Source organism: Ylistrum balloti, unplaced genomic scaffold, assembly GCF_031769215.1.
Source record: "Ylistrum balloti isolate Yb309-2 unplaced genomic scaffold, AGI_CSIRO_Ybal_v1 Utg370482, whole genome shotgun sequence".
Classification (NCBI taxonomy): Eukaryota; Metazoa; Mollusca; class Bivalvia; order Pectinida; family Pectinidae; genus Ylistrum; species Ylistrum balloti.
In genome coordinates this window covers 454546-473911 of record NW_026782315.1, presented here as the reverse complement: position 1 = coordinate 473911, position 19366 = coordinate 454546, and the positions used below count along the sequence as shown (strand labels likewise).

The window sequence follows — 19366 nt, the reverse complement described above, 5'->3', positions numbered from 1 at the left end:
TTTTTGTACAAGGCGATGTGGTTGTGATGGATAATTGTGGATTCCATCACCATAGACAGGGAGAGCGCATTTTAAGAAATATGCTGAAAGAATATGGCGTGTCCCTGGTTTTTCAGCCGCCTTATTCCCCGGAATACAACGTAACTGAATATGTATTCAATGTCATGAGACAGAGGCTTCGGGCAAATATACCCGACTTGTGTCAGAATTTCTGGAACTTGCAGTAGTAAATGCTCTAGATATTCCGCCCAACCAACTTCAAAGTTTTTTCACATGTTGCGGATATGTATAATTTTCGATGGAAAGATAAAAAATAAAATAAAAAATATATGGGACCACAGAATTCCTTTATTTTTTAATGCAGTATGAATTATCGGCATATATCAGGAGGTCCCAGGTAATTCGTAATTCTTTGTTACATATAATAGAGCTTGGGCTTAAACCGAAATATTTTGAGCCAACCCTCCCCCCCCCTTCAAAAAAATAAATAAATAAATAAAACTAGTACAGAATGACTATGTGACTACATTCACTGTTAAGATGTTATGAATTCTCCGGTCCCAGTGATCTAACCTGTTGATATATATTTTGTACGTAAATTAGTTTAGTACTGAGTAACTTTCGTTTTCTCGTTGTACCATCGATGGAAAAGCAAAGTATCATTGGGTGTAGAACGAAACAAATGGGACAACCCAATTAGGTCTGATCTGAAGCCACCTGTGACTTGGACTCTTCCAATTAACCTCTCGCGACAGTCGAGTGTTTGTAAAATGCCGATGTCTGCACAGTATTTTTTCACCTGGCTCCACCCACAATCGATCTAGACTTGGCTCTGCCAATCAGAGAGCTTGTTGCATAAATTTAAGGAATTCGATTGGTGAAGTACTTCAATACAATACTATCAATACTTTGTTCAGTACTACAGTACTTGAAACGTTCACACCTTCCCTTCATCGGTAGTAAAGAAAAACATTTTTTTAAGGAAACACAAGTGTCTGTCACTGATCAAGGACAACAAGGTGATCGGAGGTATATGTTTCCGCATGTTTCCAACACAAGGTTTCACAGAGATTGTGTTCTGTGCTGTCACATCCAACGAACAAGTGAAGGTGAGGTTTCTGAAAATTCATTGAAAAAGTGTTATTGTTTACACCAGTAAAATATTTTCTTATCATATGACAATTTTGAAGTAAATAATCTGGTAGATCAAATTATTTTCTGTGTTGAGTCATATTCATGCAGATTATTTGATAACTATTTGCTATTATGTAAGAATCTCTGAGACTATATCTCAAAATAGACAAATGTTAATTGACTTTGATGAGATAAGTGGGTTGGATTTAATAAGCATTTAATTAGTATGTTCTGTTATTGAGGGGTGTAGGTCAATAATTTTAATTGTATTATTTGGAACTATAGTTGAGTTGAAGTTCTGGTGTTTTGTTTCCAACAGGGCTATGGGACCCATATGATGAATCATTTAAAGGACTATCACATCCGACATAGTGTTCTCCACTTCCTCACATTTGCTGATGAATATGCCATCGGTTATTTCAAAAAGCAGGTATGTTATACATGTAATTGTGTTTATCTCTGTTCGTTTTGTAATTTAATAAAAACAAAATTTTCAGTCGTATTTTCATGACATTGTCACATGCAGAAAAAAAAAAAATTTTAAAATGTTCTATTATAAAGTTTTAAACTTTTCCATGATTGCTTATGGGGATTTCGACATATCTAGTTTTAGTGTGAAAATAAAATTCGTGGACTGTTAGACTCAAATTTCAGCAAGATATGTTGCAATCTGTTTCTGGTAACAAATTCATCCCAATAAATATTGACAACAGACTGAGGTTCTGAGTTGATCAGTATTGTTACCCGTTTGATTGATGACAGCATCAACTTATTTCATTTATCAAGTCAGTGATGAAATTCTAATTCTGAAGGGGAAAATCAATGACTTGTTTATGAGTACTTTAAATCTGAACAATGATTTGTTTAATATACATGTACTGTTCACAGAATGTTCAATTCAAATATTTTTAAAAAAGGTGAAATTTGTTTATTTTATCAGTAATGATAACCTTTGCAAAGCACATTCTAAAACTTTTTAATATGTTGTACAGGGAAAAAAACACAATAGAGGAATATTTTAAGTGTCTTAGTTATACAAATGTACTTCAAATAAAAAAAGAAGTATATTTTTTTGTGGATGCCAATTTCAGGGCTTTTCGAAAGATATTAAGATGAATAGGTCAGCCTACCTTGGCTACATCAAAGACTACGAGGGAGCAACGCTTATGGGCTGTGAACTAAACCCAAGAATCTGTTACACTGACTTCTCCAGTGTCATCAGAAAACAAAAGGAGGTAGGATTTATTTAATGCCATGTAATTTACAGGAAATTCTTTTTTTTTTTTTATTTAAATTTTCATTGGAAAGTGAGAGAGAAAATGCATTTATTCATGGGAGGTGTTAAGGCAAGTGTGATTTTCACTAATCATTGACATACTTTTCAATGTAATTATTATCAATGTAATCTTATATCATTCTGAAAAATAAGAAATATAGCTCCCCTAGAAGGAAACAGCATTGAGAGTATCTAAACAGTTAGTTGATGCTATACTTTTTATACTGGTTTTGGTGTATAGAAAGGCAAAATGCACTGAACACTGGGCAGTAAGCTGTATATTGTAAACAAATTTTCACTTGGTTTTGATTTGAATATGATAGTATATGGATGATCTAAGCATTACAGTAATATCAAATTCATGTACACTAGTTATTTTCCCTGGATATTGTTACTGATGACTAAAATAAATAAAAACAAAAATATGAAAGAGATCTTAACGCAACTCAGTCCAAAGGACAGTCACAGGAAAGGATTTTACAAAAAGGTTGAAAAGCTGTTAACTTACTTACTTTTCTTACAATCTCAGACCGATAAGAAACCAAGATATATTAGACTGAAATAGAAGACATATACTTATAAAATTCTATTTATGCCATGGTGTTGTCAATGAAATATATATTGAAACACTTATATACGATATACCACATGTTTGCTGTGACAGATAGTGAAGACCATTATAGAGAAGAAACAGGAACAGCTACAGAAGGTATACCCTGGCCTGACCTGCTTTAAGGAGGGCGTGCGACAGATACCAGTTGAGAATATACCAGGTCTACATGATCTTGGCTGGAAGCCCCCTGTTGATAAAAAGTATACATTTCCTTAACATGTACATGATGTATTAGTTATGTCATACTATGGGAATCAGTAAATATCAATGTGATAGTGTTAGGATATACCTTAAAAACTATTTCACATGGTATATGACTGAATGTATTTAAAATATTTTAAATAGATTAACAATATATTTATGATCTAAGTTGTTCAGTTAATGTGACACTATTCCTCATAACTACTAACTATTAATACCTAATGGATATTTATTCCAGAACAAAAACCAGGATGAACATCAAGTGTTTTCTTTTTATCCTTTCAGCAAAGAGACACCTGTCGATGGTGAACAACTGCACTCAACAATCAAAACAATACTACAGCAAGTTAAGGTAACTGCTTGATGTTTGGTTCACTCAAGGCAGTCATATCAGACATATAGTGTCCACGCCGAATACTTTTAATTTTTGAGACAATGCAAAAATCCAAGATAGCAGTCCAACTTTCATCTTTCAAGTTAACCTGCATCGGATGGCATTCCACATTTCTCTGTGATAGGATACCATTTTTTCAAGTGATGGGATACCACCCACCACTCTCTCCTCTTTAGATATGTCATTGTCATCTGATTAGGTATCAATATGTCCTCAAATATTGGATACTACCCTTTCCTTTGATTGGATACTATCCTGCCCTTAGATTGGATACTATCCTGCCCTTTGATTGGATACTATCCTGCCCTTTGATTGGATACTTCCCTGCCCTTTGATTGGATACCTCCCTGCCCTTTGATTGGTTACCAGCCTGTCATCTGATTGGATACCACGCTGCTCTTTGATTGAATACTCTCTGTCCTCTGATTGGAACCCTCCCTGCTTTCTGATTGGACACCAACCTGTAATCTGATTGAACACCACCCTATCATTTGATTTGATACAACCCTGTCAATTGATTAGATACCACCCTGTAATCTGATTGCATACCACCCTGCCCACTACCCTGTAATCTGATTGAACACCACCCTGTCATTTGATTGGATACAACCCTGTAATCCGATTAGATACCACCCTGTAATCTGATTGAACACCACCCTGTAATCTGATTGAACACCACCCTGTAATCTGATTGAACGCCACCCTTTCCTATTGATTAGATACCACTCTGAACATTGATTTGATACTACCCTGCCCTCTTATTAGTTTTACACTTGGAATAGGGGGACAACTAAAGGTTGGTGTTGTGTCTGTCCTTCAGCACTTTATCTTGTCTCGGCTTTTATTTTCTCTACTACTTTTCACTGGAACTTGGTACTTTGGGTAGGGGTTCATGTTGGTGAGCAGTTGTGTCATGAATCAAAAATGAGTCCCTGACCTACACTTTGACCTATATTAGTTTGGGAGGGCTTCATCTCCTACACTAATTGTCACTGATTTAGTGAGGCTAAGGTAGTGTGTCATGTACCGAAAGTTGTCTTGTTCTGTTTAGATACCATCTTGCCCTCTGATTAACACCAAAACAAAACTCCTCTGGGATCTTGTTTTAATTCACAAGAAATATTAACGTGTCTTTGAAAATAGTACTAGGGTTACAATGACTTTAACAATGTCAATTTGTTGTACTGGGAAACTGAAAGGAAAATGTTGGCATATCTCTGTATTTTAGGACATAATGTACAATTGGCAGAAATGTTATAATTATTATGTTTATTTCTTGAATAGTCCAATGCCAGTTCCTGGCCTTTCCAGAAGCCTGTTGACAAATCTGAAGCACCAGACTACTACGACCATATCAAATTTCCTATGGGTAATTGTTTCTTTGTTGTTCCTGCTCCTCTCAGAGGTGATCCATATGATAGCAGTTATAGAAAGTCATATATATGATACCAGATAAGCCTAATATTTAGACTGCAAGAAATATGGCATTTATTATTTCCCTTTCTTTACAGTTTTAAGTTGGACAGAATTTCATATGCAAGGAATTAGAAATGAAAAATGCTCAAAAAGCTATTTGTAAATTTTGTATTACAACATTCTCTTCTCTGCAATTTACATAAATGTTTTTAACAAAACTTTATTTCTTTTTCAGATCTGAAAACAATGACTGAAAGATTAAAAAATCGTTACTACTGTAACAAACGACTCTTTATCGCCGACATGACCAGGATCTTCACAAACTGTCGAGCCTATAACAAACCAGACACTGAGTACTACAAGTGTGCTAACACATTAGAGAAATTCTTCTGTACAAAAATGAAGGAGGCTGGTCTGATAGAAAAGTGAAACTGTTATAGTGGGTGGGGATAGGGACTTTAAATGAAGGTGATGTAGATACTGATACATTCACTGGAGCAAGATTCTGACATTTTAATATTGAGATCTGAATATGCAAATGTGATTGATATACTTCATTACAGTAGTAAGTTACATGGTCAGCTGTACTATTAAGATAAAATTAGACAAAAATACCGATGTCTCTCATGTTGAGATATTTAGAACGCAAAACATTAACAGTATTCATGACTTTTCATTACTATAAAGCAATAATGGTATTACAAAATATCAGAACATGAAAATAGTTTTATGTCAGCCTAAGATTTGATATTGTTTTATTTTAACTCGGGAAGTACAATCAGTTTTTTTTTTATATATTTTAAGTTTTTGCAAGTGTAGGTGCAAGTCTGACAGTCTGTGTTGAATCTGTGTGTATGTGTGGTAGGTCCACAAAAGAAATGCATGTTTGATGTGGAGCATGTTTGTAAGATAGAATCAATATGTGAGTGAATGTTTGGATGTGGAATGAAGAATGTCAGTATTTAAAGGAGTAAATGAATTACTTGGGTGTGTTGTCGATATGTCAGCTTTCCCAGATTTCTAGACCAGTCCAAGTTGCAAATTTTAGTCAGTTTGGCCATTCTGGCTACCATTATATCAACATATATGGTCAGTGTTTACTTTGAAGTTAAGGCAGCTTTCATGATACCCAATTGATACGGACTGGGAAGCAAGGATTTAATCCATGATAAACAAATGCACCTGTACTGGATGTTGGCTATGTTATATGTCAATATGTCAAAAAAAACCCTGAAAATGCAAGGTTTCAGAATTTCCTTTCAAACATAAAATAATGAAATTATAATAAGATGTGTTCTATTTGCCCAAACTGGATACAATGATATTTCCTGATATATGAATGTACACTGACTATGTTTGTTGCAGCAAACTCTGAAACTAGTGATAGTTTTAGACAGGTACAGGATGATTATTCCTAAAGTCTAGCCTCGATTCTAGTCAGTGCCTGGTATTCAGCTGGTTCAGCCATTTCAACACCATACATGAAATTGACCTTAGTTATCTTTAAATGCTATATCCTTGTGTCAACATTGTCCTTAAACAATGATACTAGATCATATACTTCTATATCTTGGTGTCCTTAAAAAAAAAACAAAAAACACACCAAAAACCATGGACATTAAACAGTGATTTTAAGTCACCTGGTGCTATATCCTGTTGTCAGCATTGACAGTTGACAGTGATTTTAGGTCATATATAGAGAATACATTGTCAGTGTCTTAAATACAACCTGTATTTTGGTGAGGGTGAAGAAAGACAAAAGTGGCAAGCCATTTATTCTATTTATTCCACAACTTTGACTACAAATCCGACCATCAAAACTTCAACAGTTTTTTGTTCAATCTTTATTTACCTGATATTGATGTTTTGCTGAATTTTGACTATTATTTATGTATGCCAAAATAATTGCTCTGTGCAGAAATATAGTTCCTAACTTCAATGGATAAAATAACCTTGCTATTACATCATGTAAAATTGCGTACCACAACATTTCAACAGCTACTTTTGTTTAATGTAATTTCAAAGTAAATTCTGAAATTGATTCTGTCAAATTCACACACATGCTAAAATACATCTGTTTTCCGTCACTGCTGAATACAGCAAAAATATATGTGGCAGAAGTATTCCGACAATGGCGCTGCCAGTTGCAGGATAAAGTGCTGTATCCTGTTCATATTATGCAGTGATTCTAGGTCACCTGTTGCTTTATCCAGGTGTCAACACCGAGTGATTCTAGGTCACCTGTAGCTGTATCCAGGTGTCAACACTGACAGGGTTCTAGGTCACCTGTAGCTGTATCCATGTGTCAACACTGACAGGGTTCTAGGTCACCTGTAGCTGTATGCATGTGTCAACACTGACAGGGTTCTAGGTCACCTGTAGCTGTATCCAGGTGTCAACACTGGCAGTGATTCTAGGTCACCTGTAGCTGTATCCAGGTGTCAACATTGATACAGGGCAGTGATTCTAGGTCGCATGTTGCTTTATCTTCTCACCAACATTGACATTAGGCAGTGATTTTGATCACCTGTTGCTATATCCTAATGTCTTGGGATTTGAGAAGGCTTGTCATAGATGCAATGTGTGCTTACAATGTTTTACACAGGTGCAGCCATTATTGTGGTTCTTAAACATTATTTTTTAACACTGTAAGATCTCCTTGCCATTTTATAGCATAATCTGTTGACAGTTAATATGCAAGGGATGATTGGTGAACAGTGATTCATCATTATAGTGTGTATTGCTGTAAAAAATAGTAAGTATGGTGGAATCTTGGCTTGTGTAAATGTGTTGAATCAATTGCAATACAACCACAATGAATCAAGTATGAAGAATGCATCACTTCAAGCAGGTTCTTCAATCTGCATGTATTAGATTAACTTTGAATCTACCAACCTGAAAATATCAAGATATGTAAAAGAAATTTGGAATCAGTGGGATACCTCGATACTGAAGGACTGTTATATTGGCATGGTCTCCAGTGATGGGCCAGGACACGTCTCACCATCAAGAAATTACACATGTATTTCTGTTATTGGTATCAATGAGACTTCATCATCAAGTTATCATCCTTCATTCATTTTGAGATTTTTTTCTCTTAAATTTCATATTAGTCAATAAATGAATCTTTAAGAAATGAAAGTTTTATTTGTATTTTTAGGTCATATGACCCAAAGGGTCAGGATGACCTATAGCCATCGTGTTTCATCCATCATTGTGTGCCATCTGCTGAGCGTAAACCTTCCATTCAAATGACTTCTTTTCAATAACCAAAAGGCCCAGGGTGCCGGTATTGGTCTTGTATAATGCTGGGATGAAGGGCTACCAAATTTGTTCAAATGAATGCCCTTGACCAACTTTCAAAGGCACAGGGGTCAAATGAGTTGAAATACTAGAAAGAACTTCTTTTCAATAACCAGAAGACACAGGATGCTGATATTAGACCTGTAGAGCGCTGGGATAAAGGGCTATCAAGTTTGTTAAAATAAATTGCCTTGCCCTATTTCAAGGGCACTGGGTTCAATAGTGTTGAAATCTTTAACATCCCATTCATAATAACCAAATGGTCCAGGATCATGATATTGAGCCAGTAGCATGCATGGATGAATGACTGACCTTCATTCAAGGTCACGTGTCAAATATAGGCTAAAATCTTCACACAACATTTTCTCAATAACAAAATCCACAGATTTTATATTGGATCTGCAGCTTGCTGGAATGAAGGGCTACCTTCATTCAAGGTCAAAGGTGTTCAATACATTAAAATCATTTAAATGAATTTTCCTCAATAACAATGAGGGGACCTTAGGTGACCGTTAGGACCCATGGGCCTCTTGTTCGATATAAATCTCTTGATATTTGCATACTGATTACTTTCAGCATACTGTAAACTTAAATCATAAGAAAAAGCCTGTGATAATGCTTATCTGCACTTTTATTTCATTTTCAATTCATGTTTCTTAGTAAACTCAATATAAAGATTCGGTCGTCTTTATTTCCATAGCTTGACTACGATCAGATCTGTGTAGCTACTTTGTGCCATATCATTGTCAACACATCTCGCTAATGTCTACACATAAACAATAAAAAAATCTACCATTACTGTACCAGTGTTTGATAAAACAAACAATACGAGTACCAACTTAATGTTACATTACACTCTATTATTTAATTTACATCACTGTGGCATGCAAACTGTAATTTGCAAGATGACTATACAATAAATATGATCATTCAGCATCTTGCCCATGTAACAACTCCAATATATGTTATGTAGCTACTTATAGCTTAAAACATCGGGCTGATTTTAAATGTACAACTAGTTGAAGTTAAATACTGATTATGATGCCGCTGATGAAATTGTAAAATGACTATAGTCCTCCAAAAATGTGTCCACCGAGAACTGAGAAAAGATATCTTTCTGGAATCTACATAAAGGGAAACAGGATAGACATGACTGACCTGTAAAAAATACCTATTATCAATGATCTTCATTTACTCTATATGACCAACTTCTCAGCTAGATTACATACTGTCTTTTAATCATGCAGTCTATTTCCTGGCTATTCATAAACTAATTAGGAAGAAAATGTCAATCTTGTCTATTTCTATAAATTGAAACTTTTAGACATAATAAATAAATCCTGAGAGATCTTAATATATCAATACATTAATACAGACCTTGAAATTCTTTGTAAAGGCTAGTCAAGAGTACAAAAATCACTATAAGTGTCCTTATTATATGATCCAACTAGACAAGCTATTTGTATTGCGATACATGACCCAACATGTTTTTATTACTACTATTGGGTAAATGTTAGTGATTATTTAAATTTTATCATCAACAGTCCAACCTCATTATCTCCAACCCGTACAACATGCAGACCCCCTTCTAATGCAAAGCATTTATGCTACCTGCTTAACTTTACACAAAACATTCAAATTCACTTAAATACTCATTTATTTTCATGTTTCTAATGGTCCCGCCAAGTCAGAGATAATGAGGATTGACTGTCTTATATTTACACTTAAAAGAAAGTCACTTCTAAATAATATGCAGCTCTATTTTTGTATAACCTTCAAAAAACCATTCTGAATTTCCTGGCAAAAAGTAAATGTATTTCAGATAATAAATAATGGGTCAAATCTAGAAAATCATTCTTCGAACCAAATTCTAGTTGTGAACCACATGAATTGTTCATATATTATAAAGGCAACACTGAATGAATAAAAGATTGATACAAGCTCAATTCTTCATCACCAAACACTTATTATTGTGGCAGTATCAACATTTGAACAATCTATCACTACATGTCGTTATCAGATCAATTTTTTTCTCTCTTACATGTACATCAGAAAACAATTGCTAAATTAAATTCTTCATACTGTGATGTTTAAGTCTGAAATCTTTGGTTTGTGCAGAGATGGAACACGAAGCAATGAATTCTGGTCCAAAAAGATTATCTCTTTAGTTGAATTTGACCCAAGTCCAGTCTAACTGGAACTGGACATCTGAGTATTTTTCTTAACCAAATATTTCTATGCCATGTTTTGATCCATGAACTTTTCAATGTTTGTACCTCATAAATCAATGTATTTATGAAAGTATTCTTATAAAGACTGCATCTCTCAGCAAGTCAATGTGCTTAATACGATAATACACATCTTAAACGACATGGCCATCACCAGAACTATATATGGATAAGAACTACATGACTAGGAGACTAAAGAACAATAAGGTGAACTGTCTGCTCTGCAGATGATCCTTTAGAACATTTGTACCACTCTAGCTAATATCTGATATATGCCCCTACAAACACACAAAACCAAAATACACTTTAATTCATCATTCTGTGCATGTATTTTGTATGTCCGTAGGCTGTGTGCTGCATGTGTCCCTTAGAACTGCTTAAATGCACAACATACACCAAATCAAGAAACTAAAGAAAGGAACTTTGACACAACAATAAGATCAGTATCATCTGAGGCGGACAAAGGATGCATCACATATTTTTTTTATTGACCTGTGACTATGGTAAAATATACAATGTACTCAATATATTGTCAATATTGACACTGCTGACAAAATGGTGGAGTTTTACCTCAATTTCATTTCATGGTAGAAGTTTGTGCTAAATATTTTGTGGTCATACGTTGATGTTCAACTTTGTACATGTACAAACAAAATACAATTCTGCTGACACAACCTAAAAACATTTCCAACTTACTATGCTATTCAATGTAATAAAACTATATATCATACTAATGAGACCAGAATCCATTTGATTATCATGACATACAAAAACATACTGACACAAGTTTTTATTGAAATACAGTAAATCACATATGCTGTTTGGTTATAATTTTGCCCTTAAACTTTTATCCTTTTCTTTTTAATCAACTCTAAATATGTCATGTATTCATAAAGTTATACAGATGTTAATGCAAAATAGAACCCTACAAAGATGCAACTTGCAATTGTTAACATAAATCATTACCAAATCATAAGTGATTTTCAGTATGTAATAATGTATACATATATGTACAACAAGTGTCTAGCATTCTCAGTTATAGATGACAATCATTTGCCAGTCCCGCCCACTGACGTCAGGGTAAATACCCCTGTAATGGCCCCTTTGGTTAAACATGAGTTGGAACAACATCATGTGTACAAAACAACAGTCAAGGCAGGGGATCACAATGTCCGGAGAAATGAATAGGCAAGGGGTGGGAGTTAAATACACATCACAAAACATCACCTGACACTATCAGTTAACTTCTCTATTTAGCTGCAAAAAATAAATCCTATTGATAAAATGAAAATAAAATCTTAGTGTTGTTTTATTTTATACTCTATTCTACAAAAACACTACAAAAGGATCTTTTATTTTCTTTACAGTGAACTTGCACACCTAAATAGCAACTAAATTATTGAGAATAATGAGAAAAAAAGTCAAATAAAAAAAATGCTCCTCTCTACTTTCACATAGTGAATATTACATTATTAAATATCAACATGAATAAGTGCTGCTGACTGTAAGAAAATTGTCTTTTTTCACATTTGATTTCTGCTAGGTGTATTTAATTTGGGGCTAATGAACTTTAATAGAAATGTAGGATATCTAGTGTTGAATATAGCATGGTACATTGTAACAATTTTGTACTATGTCTACTAGATAAATGTTTTCACTGAAATTGATTTGCTCGTTACTATAAAAGTGACCTTTGAAAAATCAAAGCTGGCAGGAAATTTCTTTTTTCTGAGTTCATACAGAAACATTTCCTTTTCTTAAATTGTATCTGAATTCAGGAACTGTTTAGTCTAAAGAGTAGTTTTACAAGACAACACTCCTGGGTTTATACCAGGCCAAATCAGATTCTATGCAATGACTGCTCCCTCCGTTAGCACTGGGCACTTACACAATTTGTTACAGAAGTTTATCTCAAAATTGTACTCACATCATTTTTACGATAGACCTTTAACACTTTATGTTATACCTTTAACATATATTTGTCAGTAAATTAATTTATAGCACTCTTTGAGTAATCATGAAGATAAATAATAATTGTTATTTTTACACAAATTATGTACAGTGAAACCATATTAGTTCAAACACTCCAAATTTGTTCCCAAGGAACCAAATTTTAGACTATCTATTAACGAATCTGTCCAAACACATGTACTGCAAGTCTCTAATAACATGGTTCAACTGTTTGAAGTCTTGTACTTTCCTAAGCCAGCACTAATTATAAACACAAAATACACATCTTGGCAAGGAAGGTCAATAATCCTGTACAACTTCATAATATATATAAAAAGTCATCTGTGATGCATTTGGGAATCGGATAAGTAATAGATAACTGACAGAGAAAAAATAAAAGTGAAAAGTAGATCACAGTTTGCTCCTAATGGTAGTGTGTATGAGGTACACATTTCGCTCCTAATGGTAGTGTGTATGAGGTACACATTTCGCTCCTAATGGTAGTGTGTATGAGGTACACATTTCGCGCCTAATGGTAGTGTGTATGAGGTACACATTTCGCTCCTAATGGTAGTGTGTATGAGGTACACATTTCGCTCCTAATGGTAGTGTGTATGAGGTACACATTTCGCGCCTAATGGTAGTGTGTATGAGGTACACATTTTGCTCCTATTGGTAGTGTGTATGAGGTACACATTTCGCACCTATTGGTAGTGTGTAAGAGGTACACATTTCGCACCTATTGGTAGTGTGTATGAGGTACACATTTCGCGCCTAATGGTAGTGTGTATGAGGTACACATTTTGCTCCTATTGGTAGTGTGTATGAGGTACACATTTCGCATCTATTGGTAGTGTGTAAGAGGTACACATTTCGCACCTATTGGTAGTGTGTAAGAGGTACACATTTCGCACCTATTGGTAGTGTATATGAGGTACACATTTCGCACCTATTGGTAGTGTGTATGAGGTACACATTTCGCACCTATTGGTAGTGTGTAAGAGGTACACATTTCGCACCTATTGGTAGTGTATATGAGGTACACATTTCGCACCTATTGGTAGTGTGTATGAGGTACACATTTCGCTCCTATTGGTAGTGTGTATGAGGTACAGTGTCTTCACTTCAGTGTCATTCTTACACTATTGCCAGGGCTGTTTACATTATTGCCATCCTAACACTTGTCACTTCAAATTTATCTGTCATTTCTTCTGACATGTCACCAACAGAATATGTTTCATGGTATTGCATCTAAGTTAAGCTAAGCACATAGGGTCATCTATCATTAACATTTTTATTGGATAATAATTATCAACCATTTCTTTAACTCGTGGTCCAAATGTCATCTTCACTGATAAGCACAACAATATTGTGATAAAAGAAAATAAGAATTTAGATAGCAAGCTGAAGTATTGATATATATGGCAGTCTCAAATGAGGTCCAGGTAACTAAAACTTGTTAGGTATGGCAGTGAACAATGATTAGAACCTATGGGAAGTGAATTCCTTCACTGAGGATGAACGTAACTGCTTAATATATACAATCTGTTTCAGATATAATGTACCAGGTAGTACATACATGTATCAATGTACTACTCATGGCTATATTTAACACATTGTGCTCGAATATTAACCGGGTCATCACTATAATCATCATTATGATTTAACATATTTTTCAACTCCTTTAGAAAAAAAATTCTTGCTTAAATCTACATTTAACCCTTTGCAGGTTCTGTAATTATCGTCACATCTGTACAATTTTCATTTATTTACAAGTTCTAAAGGCAACATGACACAGTGATTAGCAATGACAGGAATGAGGGAGCGGTCAATCGCCAGGTGTTATTATAAGTTATATATATAACTAACAAATAAATACCATCTCTCTATACTATCCTCATCTATGGCAATTAATATTTATGTCAAATAAATTACTCAAAGACATCAGGTATACAATATACCTATACCTATTTGACTTCCTAAATTCATATTCGTATCAATGGTATAAAAATAACCAAGACACCCGTAGAGTTAGTAATACTCATTTATCACCTGGTAGAATAAATTATTTATCATCTGACAGAATGTATTATAATTTTAATTTAACTGCGTACTACCAGTCAGTAATCAGAAAATAATACATACTATCAAAAACATTGTACTTTACTTCTAACATTTGCTATATCTGATCCAAAATATCATGTGAAAACATAATTTTTGTTGTTTTTTTTTTTTAATAAGAAAAGTTGACAACGGCAGAAATTGCTCCATGGTAGAATGATGCTAAATGCAGCTTCCTGTGAACTAATAAAAAAAAAAAATCCTGCCATTACAATGAAAATGACTAATGAATAAAAAGCAGGATTCCTGTGTTTGCTTCATTTCATTGTCCAGAGACTTCCTAGGAAGATAAGACTCGTGTAGTCCAAGCACAATCACAAAACAAACCAGAAGTCTGATGTATGTAGTTTCCTTGTCGCGTCCAAAGTTTGACAAACTTTGGTATATCTCTGGTACATATAGAGCTGAGGAGAAGTCTCTTCACTGTAGCACAAGCAAGAATAACAGATCGGGATAGTCAAGCCAACAGGCACAAAGCTAAGATACATCACTCAACCAGGGATGTTCTAGACTTTCTAACGCTGTGGCACGCTTCTCGGGGTCAAATACAAGCATCGGCATGAGGAAGTCGGAGAACTGCTGGGCTTCTGAAGGCTCCCATTCATATTTTTCAGTCAGTACTTCATAAAGGCCCCATGGCTTCAGTTTCACAATGTGTCGCAACTCTCCTGTTGAAAAGTTTAAATAACACAATGAAATTGTGAAGAAACTATTTCACGACTCTTGAAGGAACAATCAGCAGATACTTGCTTCCTAAAACTAACTTTAATACATCCCTGAACAACATTTCAACTAATGACTTAACAAATCTACAAAAGTCAAAAGTTTTATTGTCACGTCACCATGGTTGTAACTGTGTGTGACTCAGTAATTCCTTCTACTGTAAACATAGATGAGAAGTGATTCTCAAGCCAAGGTTACCTTTCTCATGAAAATACTGAAGCCACAGTGACCCTAGATGATATTAGGCAGTCATTTGTTGAAAACATACTGAACTCACTGATGTGACTTACCTTTCCTGTTGAAGAATTCTCTGGAATATTTGCCAGACAGGGCTATATGGCGTGGAATGGGGCCAATAAGTTCTATGATGTGTGCGAGGTGGTCCTCATCTCGGGAGTAGTCCTCTCCAGAGTGAGGCTCAAACAGGTAATCACCAGTTGCCAGCTCAAAGGCCTATGAACACCAAACAAATCCATCAGCCCAATGATAAAACAAATTGGCTCATCACTATTGTCAATCAACTGATCTAATCTCATGTCTATAACACTGCATCTGAATTAGTACTTTATTCACTGAGAATAAGCAACTCCCAAGCACTTGAACAACACAAATGGTTTACAATACCTACAAACCACACAACATGAGAATGTGCATCCATCATCATCTTTTCCCATACAATACCACCTTTATAAAATCTATCAGAAACTGTTGCACCTAAGGAAGACAAACTTAATATACTTTGTCTGGACAGGAAAGCAGTAGAAAGACACTTTTGAGATAACTATACTTTGAAACATTGGAGACTGGATTCTGACCATCATACAAACTTTTGATGTCTGAGAATCCTTACCATACAAGCGGTACTCCAGAGGTCGGCAGGTGCACCATAGCCAGCCCCAATCAAGACCTCAAGACAGCGGTACTGCCTTGTCTGAATATCCTCCGTAAAATGGTGGTGCTGTAACCGGAAATGTTTGTCAATAACAACATTCATATCTTGACTGGCCACACCAGTAATAAAAAACACTTTCCAAGTACCAAATTTATCCAAAAATTGATCCTTAAAAGCACTGCTTCCTTGATAAAGTGTATCATAACTTTCACATTAACCTGAGCACATTTTCACCATTTCTGTTTAAAGAAAAAGTGAAATAAATGGATCAAGTGGCAAATATTGTGATCTTCTAGACCTTGAAAGTAGAGTTGAATATTGCCAGCACTATCACACTGCTGTAAATCTTTGCCATTATCTATTCATTCTATACTCAATGCAAACAAATTCTCACTGATACAAAATGATTTAAAAGTAGTGTTTACACACACAAAAAATGTGAATGTTTTAATGCGTTTTAAGATACACTAAGTGTCTATGCTGCACACATTGAAGTTTCAACACAACTATTGGTACTTACGATCCAGCAGGCATTTCCCAAGTCTGCAATCTTTACAGGAATATCACAAATCTCTCTTACTGGGTCTGATTTGCAGCTAAGTTTGCGTGCTGAAAAAAAGGTACAAACATTACATAAAATCACACTGCAATTGTCTCAACATCTTATTCTGTTGTTAACTAACAAAAACAGGTACACAGGCAAATTAAAACAAACTTCATCACTCCTAAGAAGTTATACTAACGTGGCTGGAACATGTCAGTATTATCTAAAAGAATAATTCATCAAAGGTAAGTCATTACAGTAGAGTTTTAAACAATTACAAATATTTACAAGGGTTTTATTTGTAAATCAATTTAAGTATTTTCAAGATTTTTTAATTATGTGAAGTATCATATGAAATACACCAAAATTAAGGACAGGCTGAGGTTTGAACCAAATAATCGTCCTAACACTGACAAACTCAAGCTAAGTGCTGCCTACCAGAGGAATTAGTGTCGCTATTAGCTTGGCTAGTACTGTCCACACTTAGATCACGACCTTTGGACTCTGGACTGGACTGGCCATTATTGCTTTCCTCCATAGCGCAAGGTGTGCTCTCTGGTTCTGTTTTATTTGATATAGCCTCACTTTCAGAAATGTTCATTGAAGTATCCTGTGACACTGTATCCTGTGACGACGGTGTCTCCTGAGACGTAATATTTTTGTTTACCGAGTCCCCGTCACCATCCTGTCCCCCCTGAGATTCATGACCGTTACACATTTGGGGTTCAGGCACCTGTTCAGGAGCCACATTTTGCACAATGATCGTTGTGGTGCCGCCACCATCTGTGATGATCGTGGGTTCAACATAGTTTTTGTTCGTTAAAGATGGGCTTTTCTCGCCTTCACTTTGCTGTGTATTTTCCTCATTTATTTTTTCTGTTTTTGTTTTCTCCTTTTCTGCACTGTTATCTGTAAAATACAATATTTAGCATGAATAAGATTATACAAGGGTGACATACAAGGTATATATCTTGACCCATTTGAAGGTCTATAGATATGATGTGTGTTCTTTGTACAAATTTTATCCATGGATGTTTACATTGTGGTCCACGAGTTCCTATCACATAATTGACAATTTACCACCATAATTATATTGAAAACTTTTAGTAATTTAAAACTTCAACTTCCAAACATTTTTAAGGCATGAAGATTGTGAATTTGAGGACTGGACAGGGCACAAGTTAAAAAAAATGTGTTAAATATACAACATACAAATACATATGAACATTATGTGTGCTTTACTAATCAGAAGCGTTCTGTTTTTGATTTTTTTTTTGTGTGTGTACAAATTTTACTGGGTTTTCTAGAAATGCTAACAATGGGCTAAATTTGAAGGTCTGATTTATACAGGTGTCCAGATTATACAAGGTTACATAGAAATGTGTACTGTAGGATCTGGTTGAAGGTCTGATTTATACAGGTGTCCAGATTATACAAGGTTACATAGAAATGTGTACTGTAGGATCTGGTTGAAGGTCTGGTTTATACAGGTGTCCAGATTATACAAGGTTACATAGAAATGTGTACTGTAGGATCTGGTTGAAGGTCTGGTTTATACAGGTGTCCAGATTATACAAGGTTACATAGAAATGTGTACTGTAGGATCTGGTTGAAGGTCTGATTGTCCAGATTATACAAGGTTACATAGAAATGTGTACTGTAGGATCTGGTTGAAGGTCTGGTTTATACAGGTGTCCAGATTATACAAGGTTACATAGAAATGTGTACTGTAGGATCTGGTTGAAGGTCTGATTTATACAGGTGTCCAGATTATACAAGGTTACATAGAAAAGTGTACTGTAGGATCTGGTTGAAGGTCTGGTTTATACAGGTGTCCAGATTGTGCATATTTACATAGAAATGTATACAGTTGGACTTGGTGAAAGGTCTAGTTTAGACAAGAGTCCAGATTATACAGGGTTACAAAAAAATGACATGTATACAGTTTGACCTAGTGGGAGGTCTAGTTTAGACAATGTCCAGATTATACAGGGTTACAAATAAATGACATGTATACAGTGGGACCTAGTAGAAGGTCAGGTTTATAAAGTTGTCTAGATTGTGCATATTTACATAGAAATGTATACAGTTGGACCTAGTGAAAGGTCTAGTTTAGACAAGAGTCCAGATTATACAGGTTTCCATAGAAGGAGAGAGCTGAAAGTCAGGTTTATATAGGTGTCCACACTAAACAGGAAAACATAGAAAGGGTATGGACATGTAAGAAGACTACATCTAGAAATGCAAACATTAAGATTAACATGTTCAATGAAAAGTACAAATTCAAAACTACTCATTACCAGCATTGTTGTTTTCAATTTCAATGATGTTCAGGTCATTTTTGTTATTCTCCGAGTTCTCCTGGTCGGTGTAGTTGGCGAGACTGTTCTCCGTGGGAGACGAGTCGCTGTTTAAGGTGTTACAGGTATCTGTGCCTTCTGACTGGTCCATACCTTCCTGCTGGGGTAAACTCTGAGTACTCTCACTTTGGGACATATACTCATTCTGTAAACAAACAAACGTTCAACACATGATTGGTATGTTTGTAATGGCTCCTTATCCAACTGGAGT

At 35.1% G+C, this 19366-nt stretch overlaps 2 protein-coding genes across 3 annotated transcripts in view; one reads left to right on the top strand and one right to left on the bottom strand.

Annotated features, from left to right (window-relative positions):
* The first annotated feature begins 988 nt into the window (after window positions 1-988).
* LOC132555387 (histone acetyltransferase KAT2B-like) lies at window positions 989-8142 on the top strand. The gene is made up of 7 exons (XM_060219735.1): window positions 989-1109; window positions 1454-1564; window positions 2226-2369; window positions 3075-3223; window positions 3510-3576; window positions 4903-4987; window positions 5270-8142. The coding sequence occupies exons 1-7, from the start codon at window positions 1044-1046 to the stop codon at window positions 5461-5463; spliced, it is 816 nt and encodes a 271-aa protein (XP_060075718.1). The 5' UTR covers window positions 989-1043; the 3' UTR covers window positions 5464-8142.
* An 808-nt stretch (window positions 8143-8950) lies between these two features.
* LOC132555398 (SRSF protein kinase 3-like) overlaps window positions 8951-19366 on the bottom strand; it is a 78010-nt gene continuing 67594 nt past the window's right edge. For both annotated transcript variants that reach the window (XM_060219746.1, XM_060219747.1), the window contains 6 exons: window positions 19096-19300; window positions 17234-17704; window positions 16772-16860; window positions 16210-16317; window positions 15650-15812; window positions 8951-15304 (listed from right to left, as the gene is read on the bottom strand). In XM_060219746.1, coding sequence (XP_060075729.1) covers window positions 15114-15304; window positions 15650-15812; window positions 16210-16317; window positions 16772-16860; window positions 17234-17704; window positions 19096-19300 — 1227 coding nt within the window. In that variant the 3' untranslated portion in view covers window positions 8951-15113. The remainder of the gene's footprint in view (window positions 15305-15649; window positions 15813-16209; window positions 16318-16771; window positions 16861-17233; window positions 17705-19095; window positions 19301-19366) is intronic.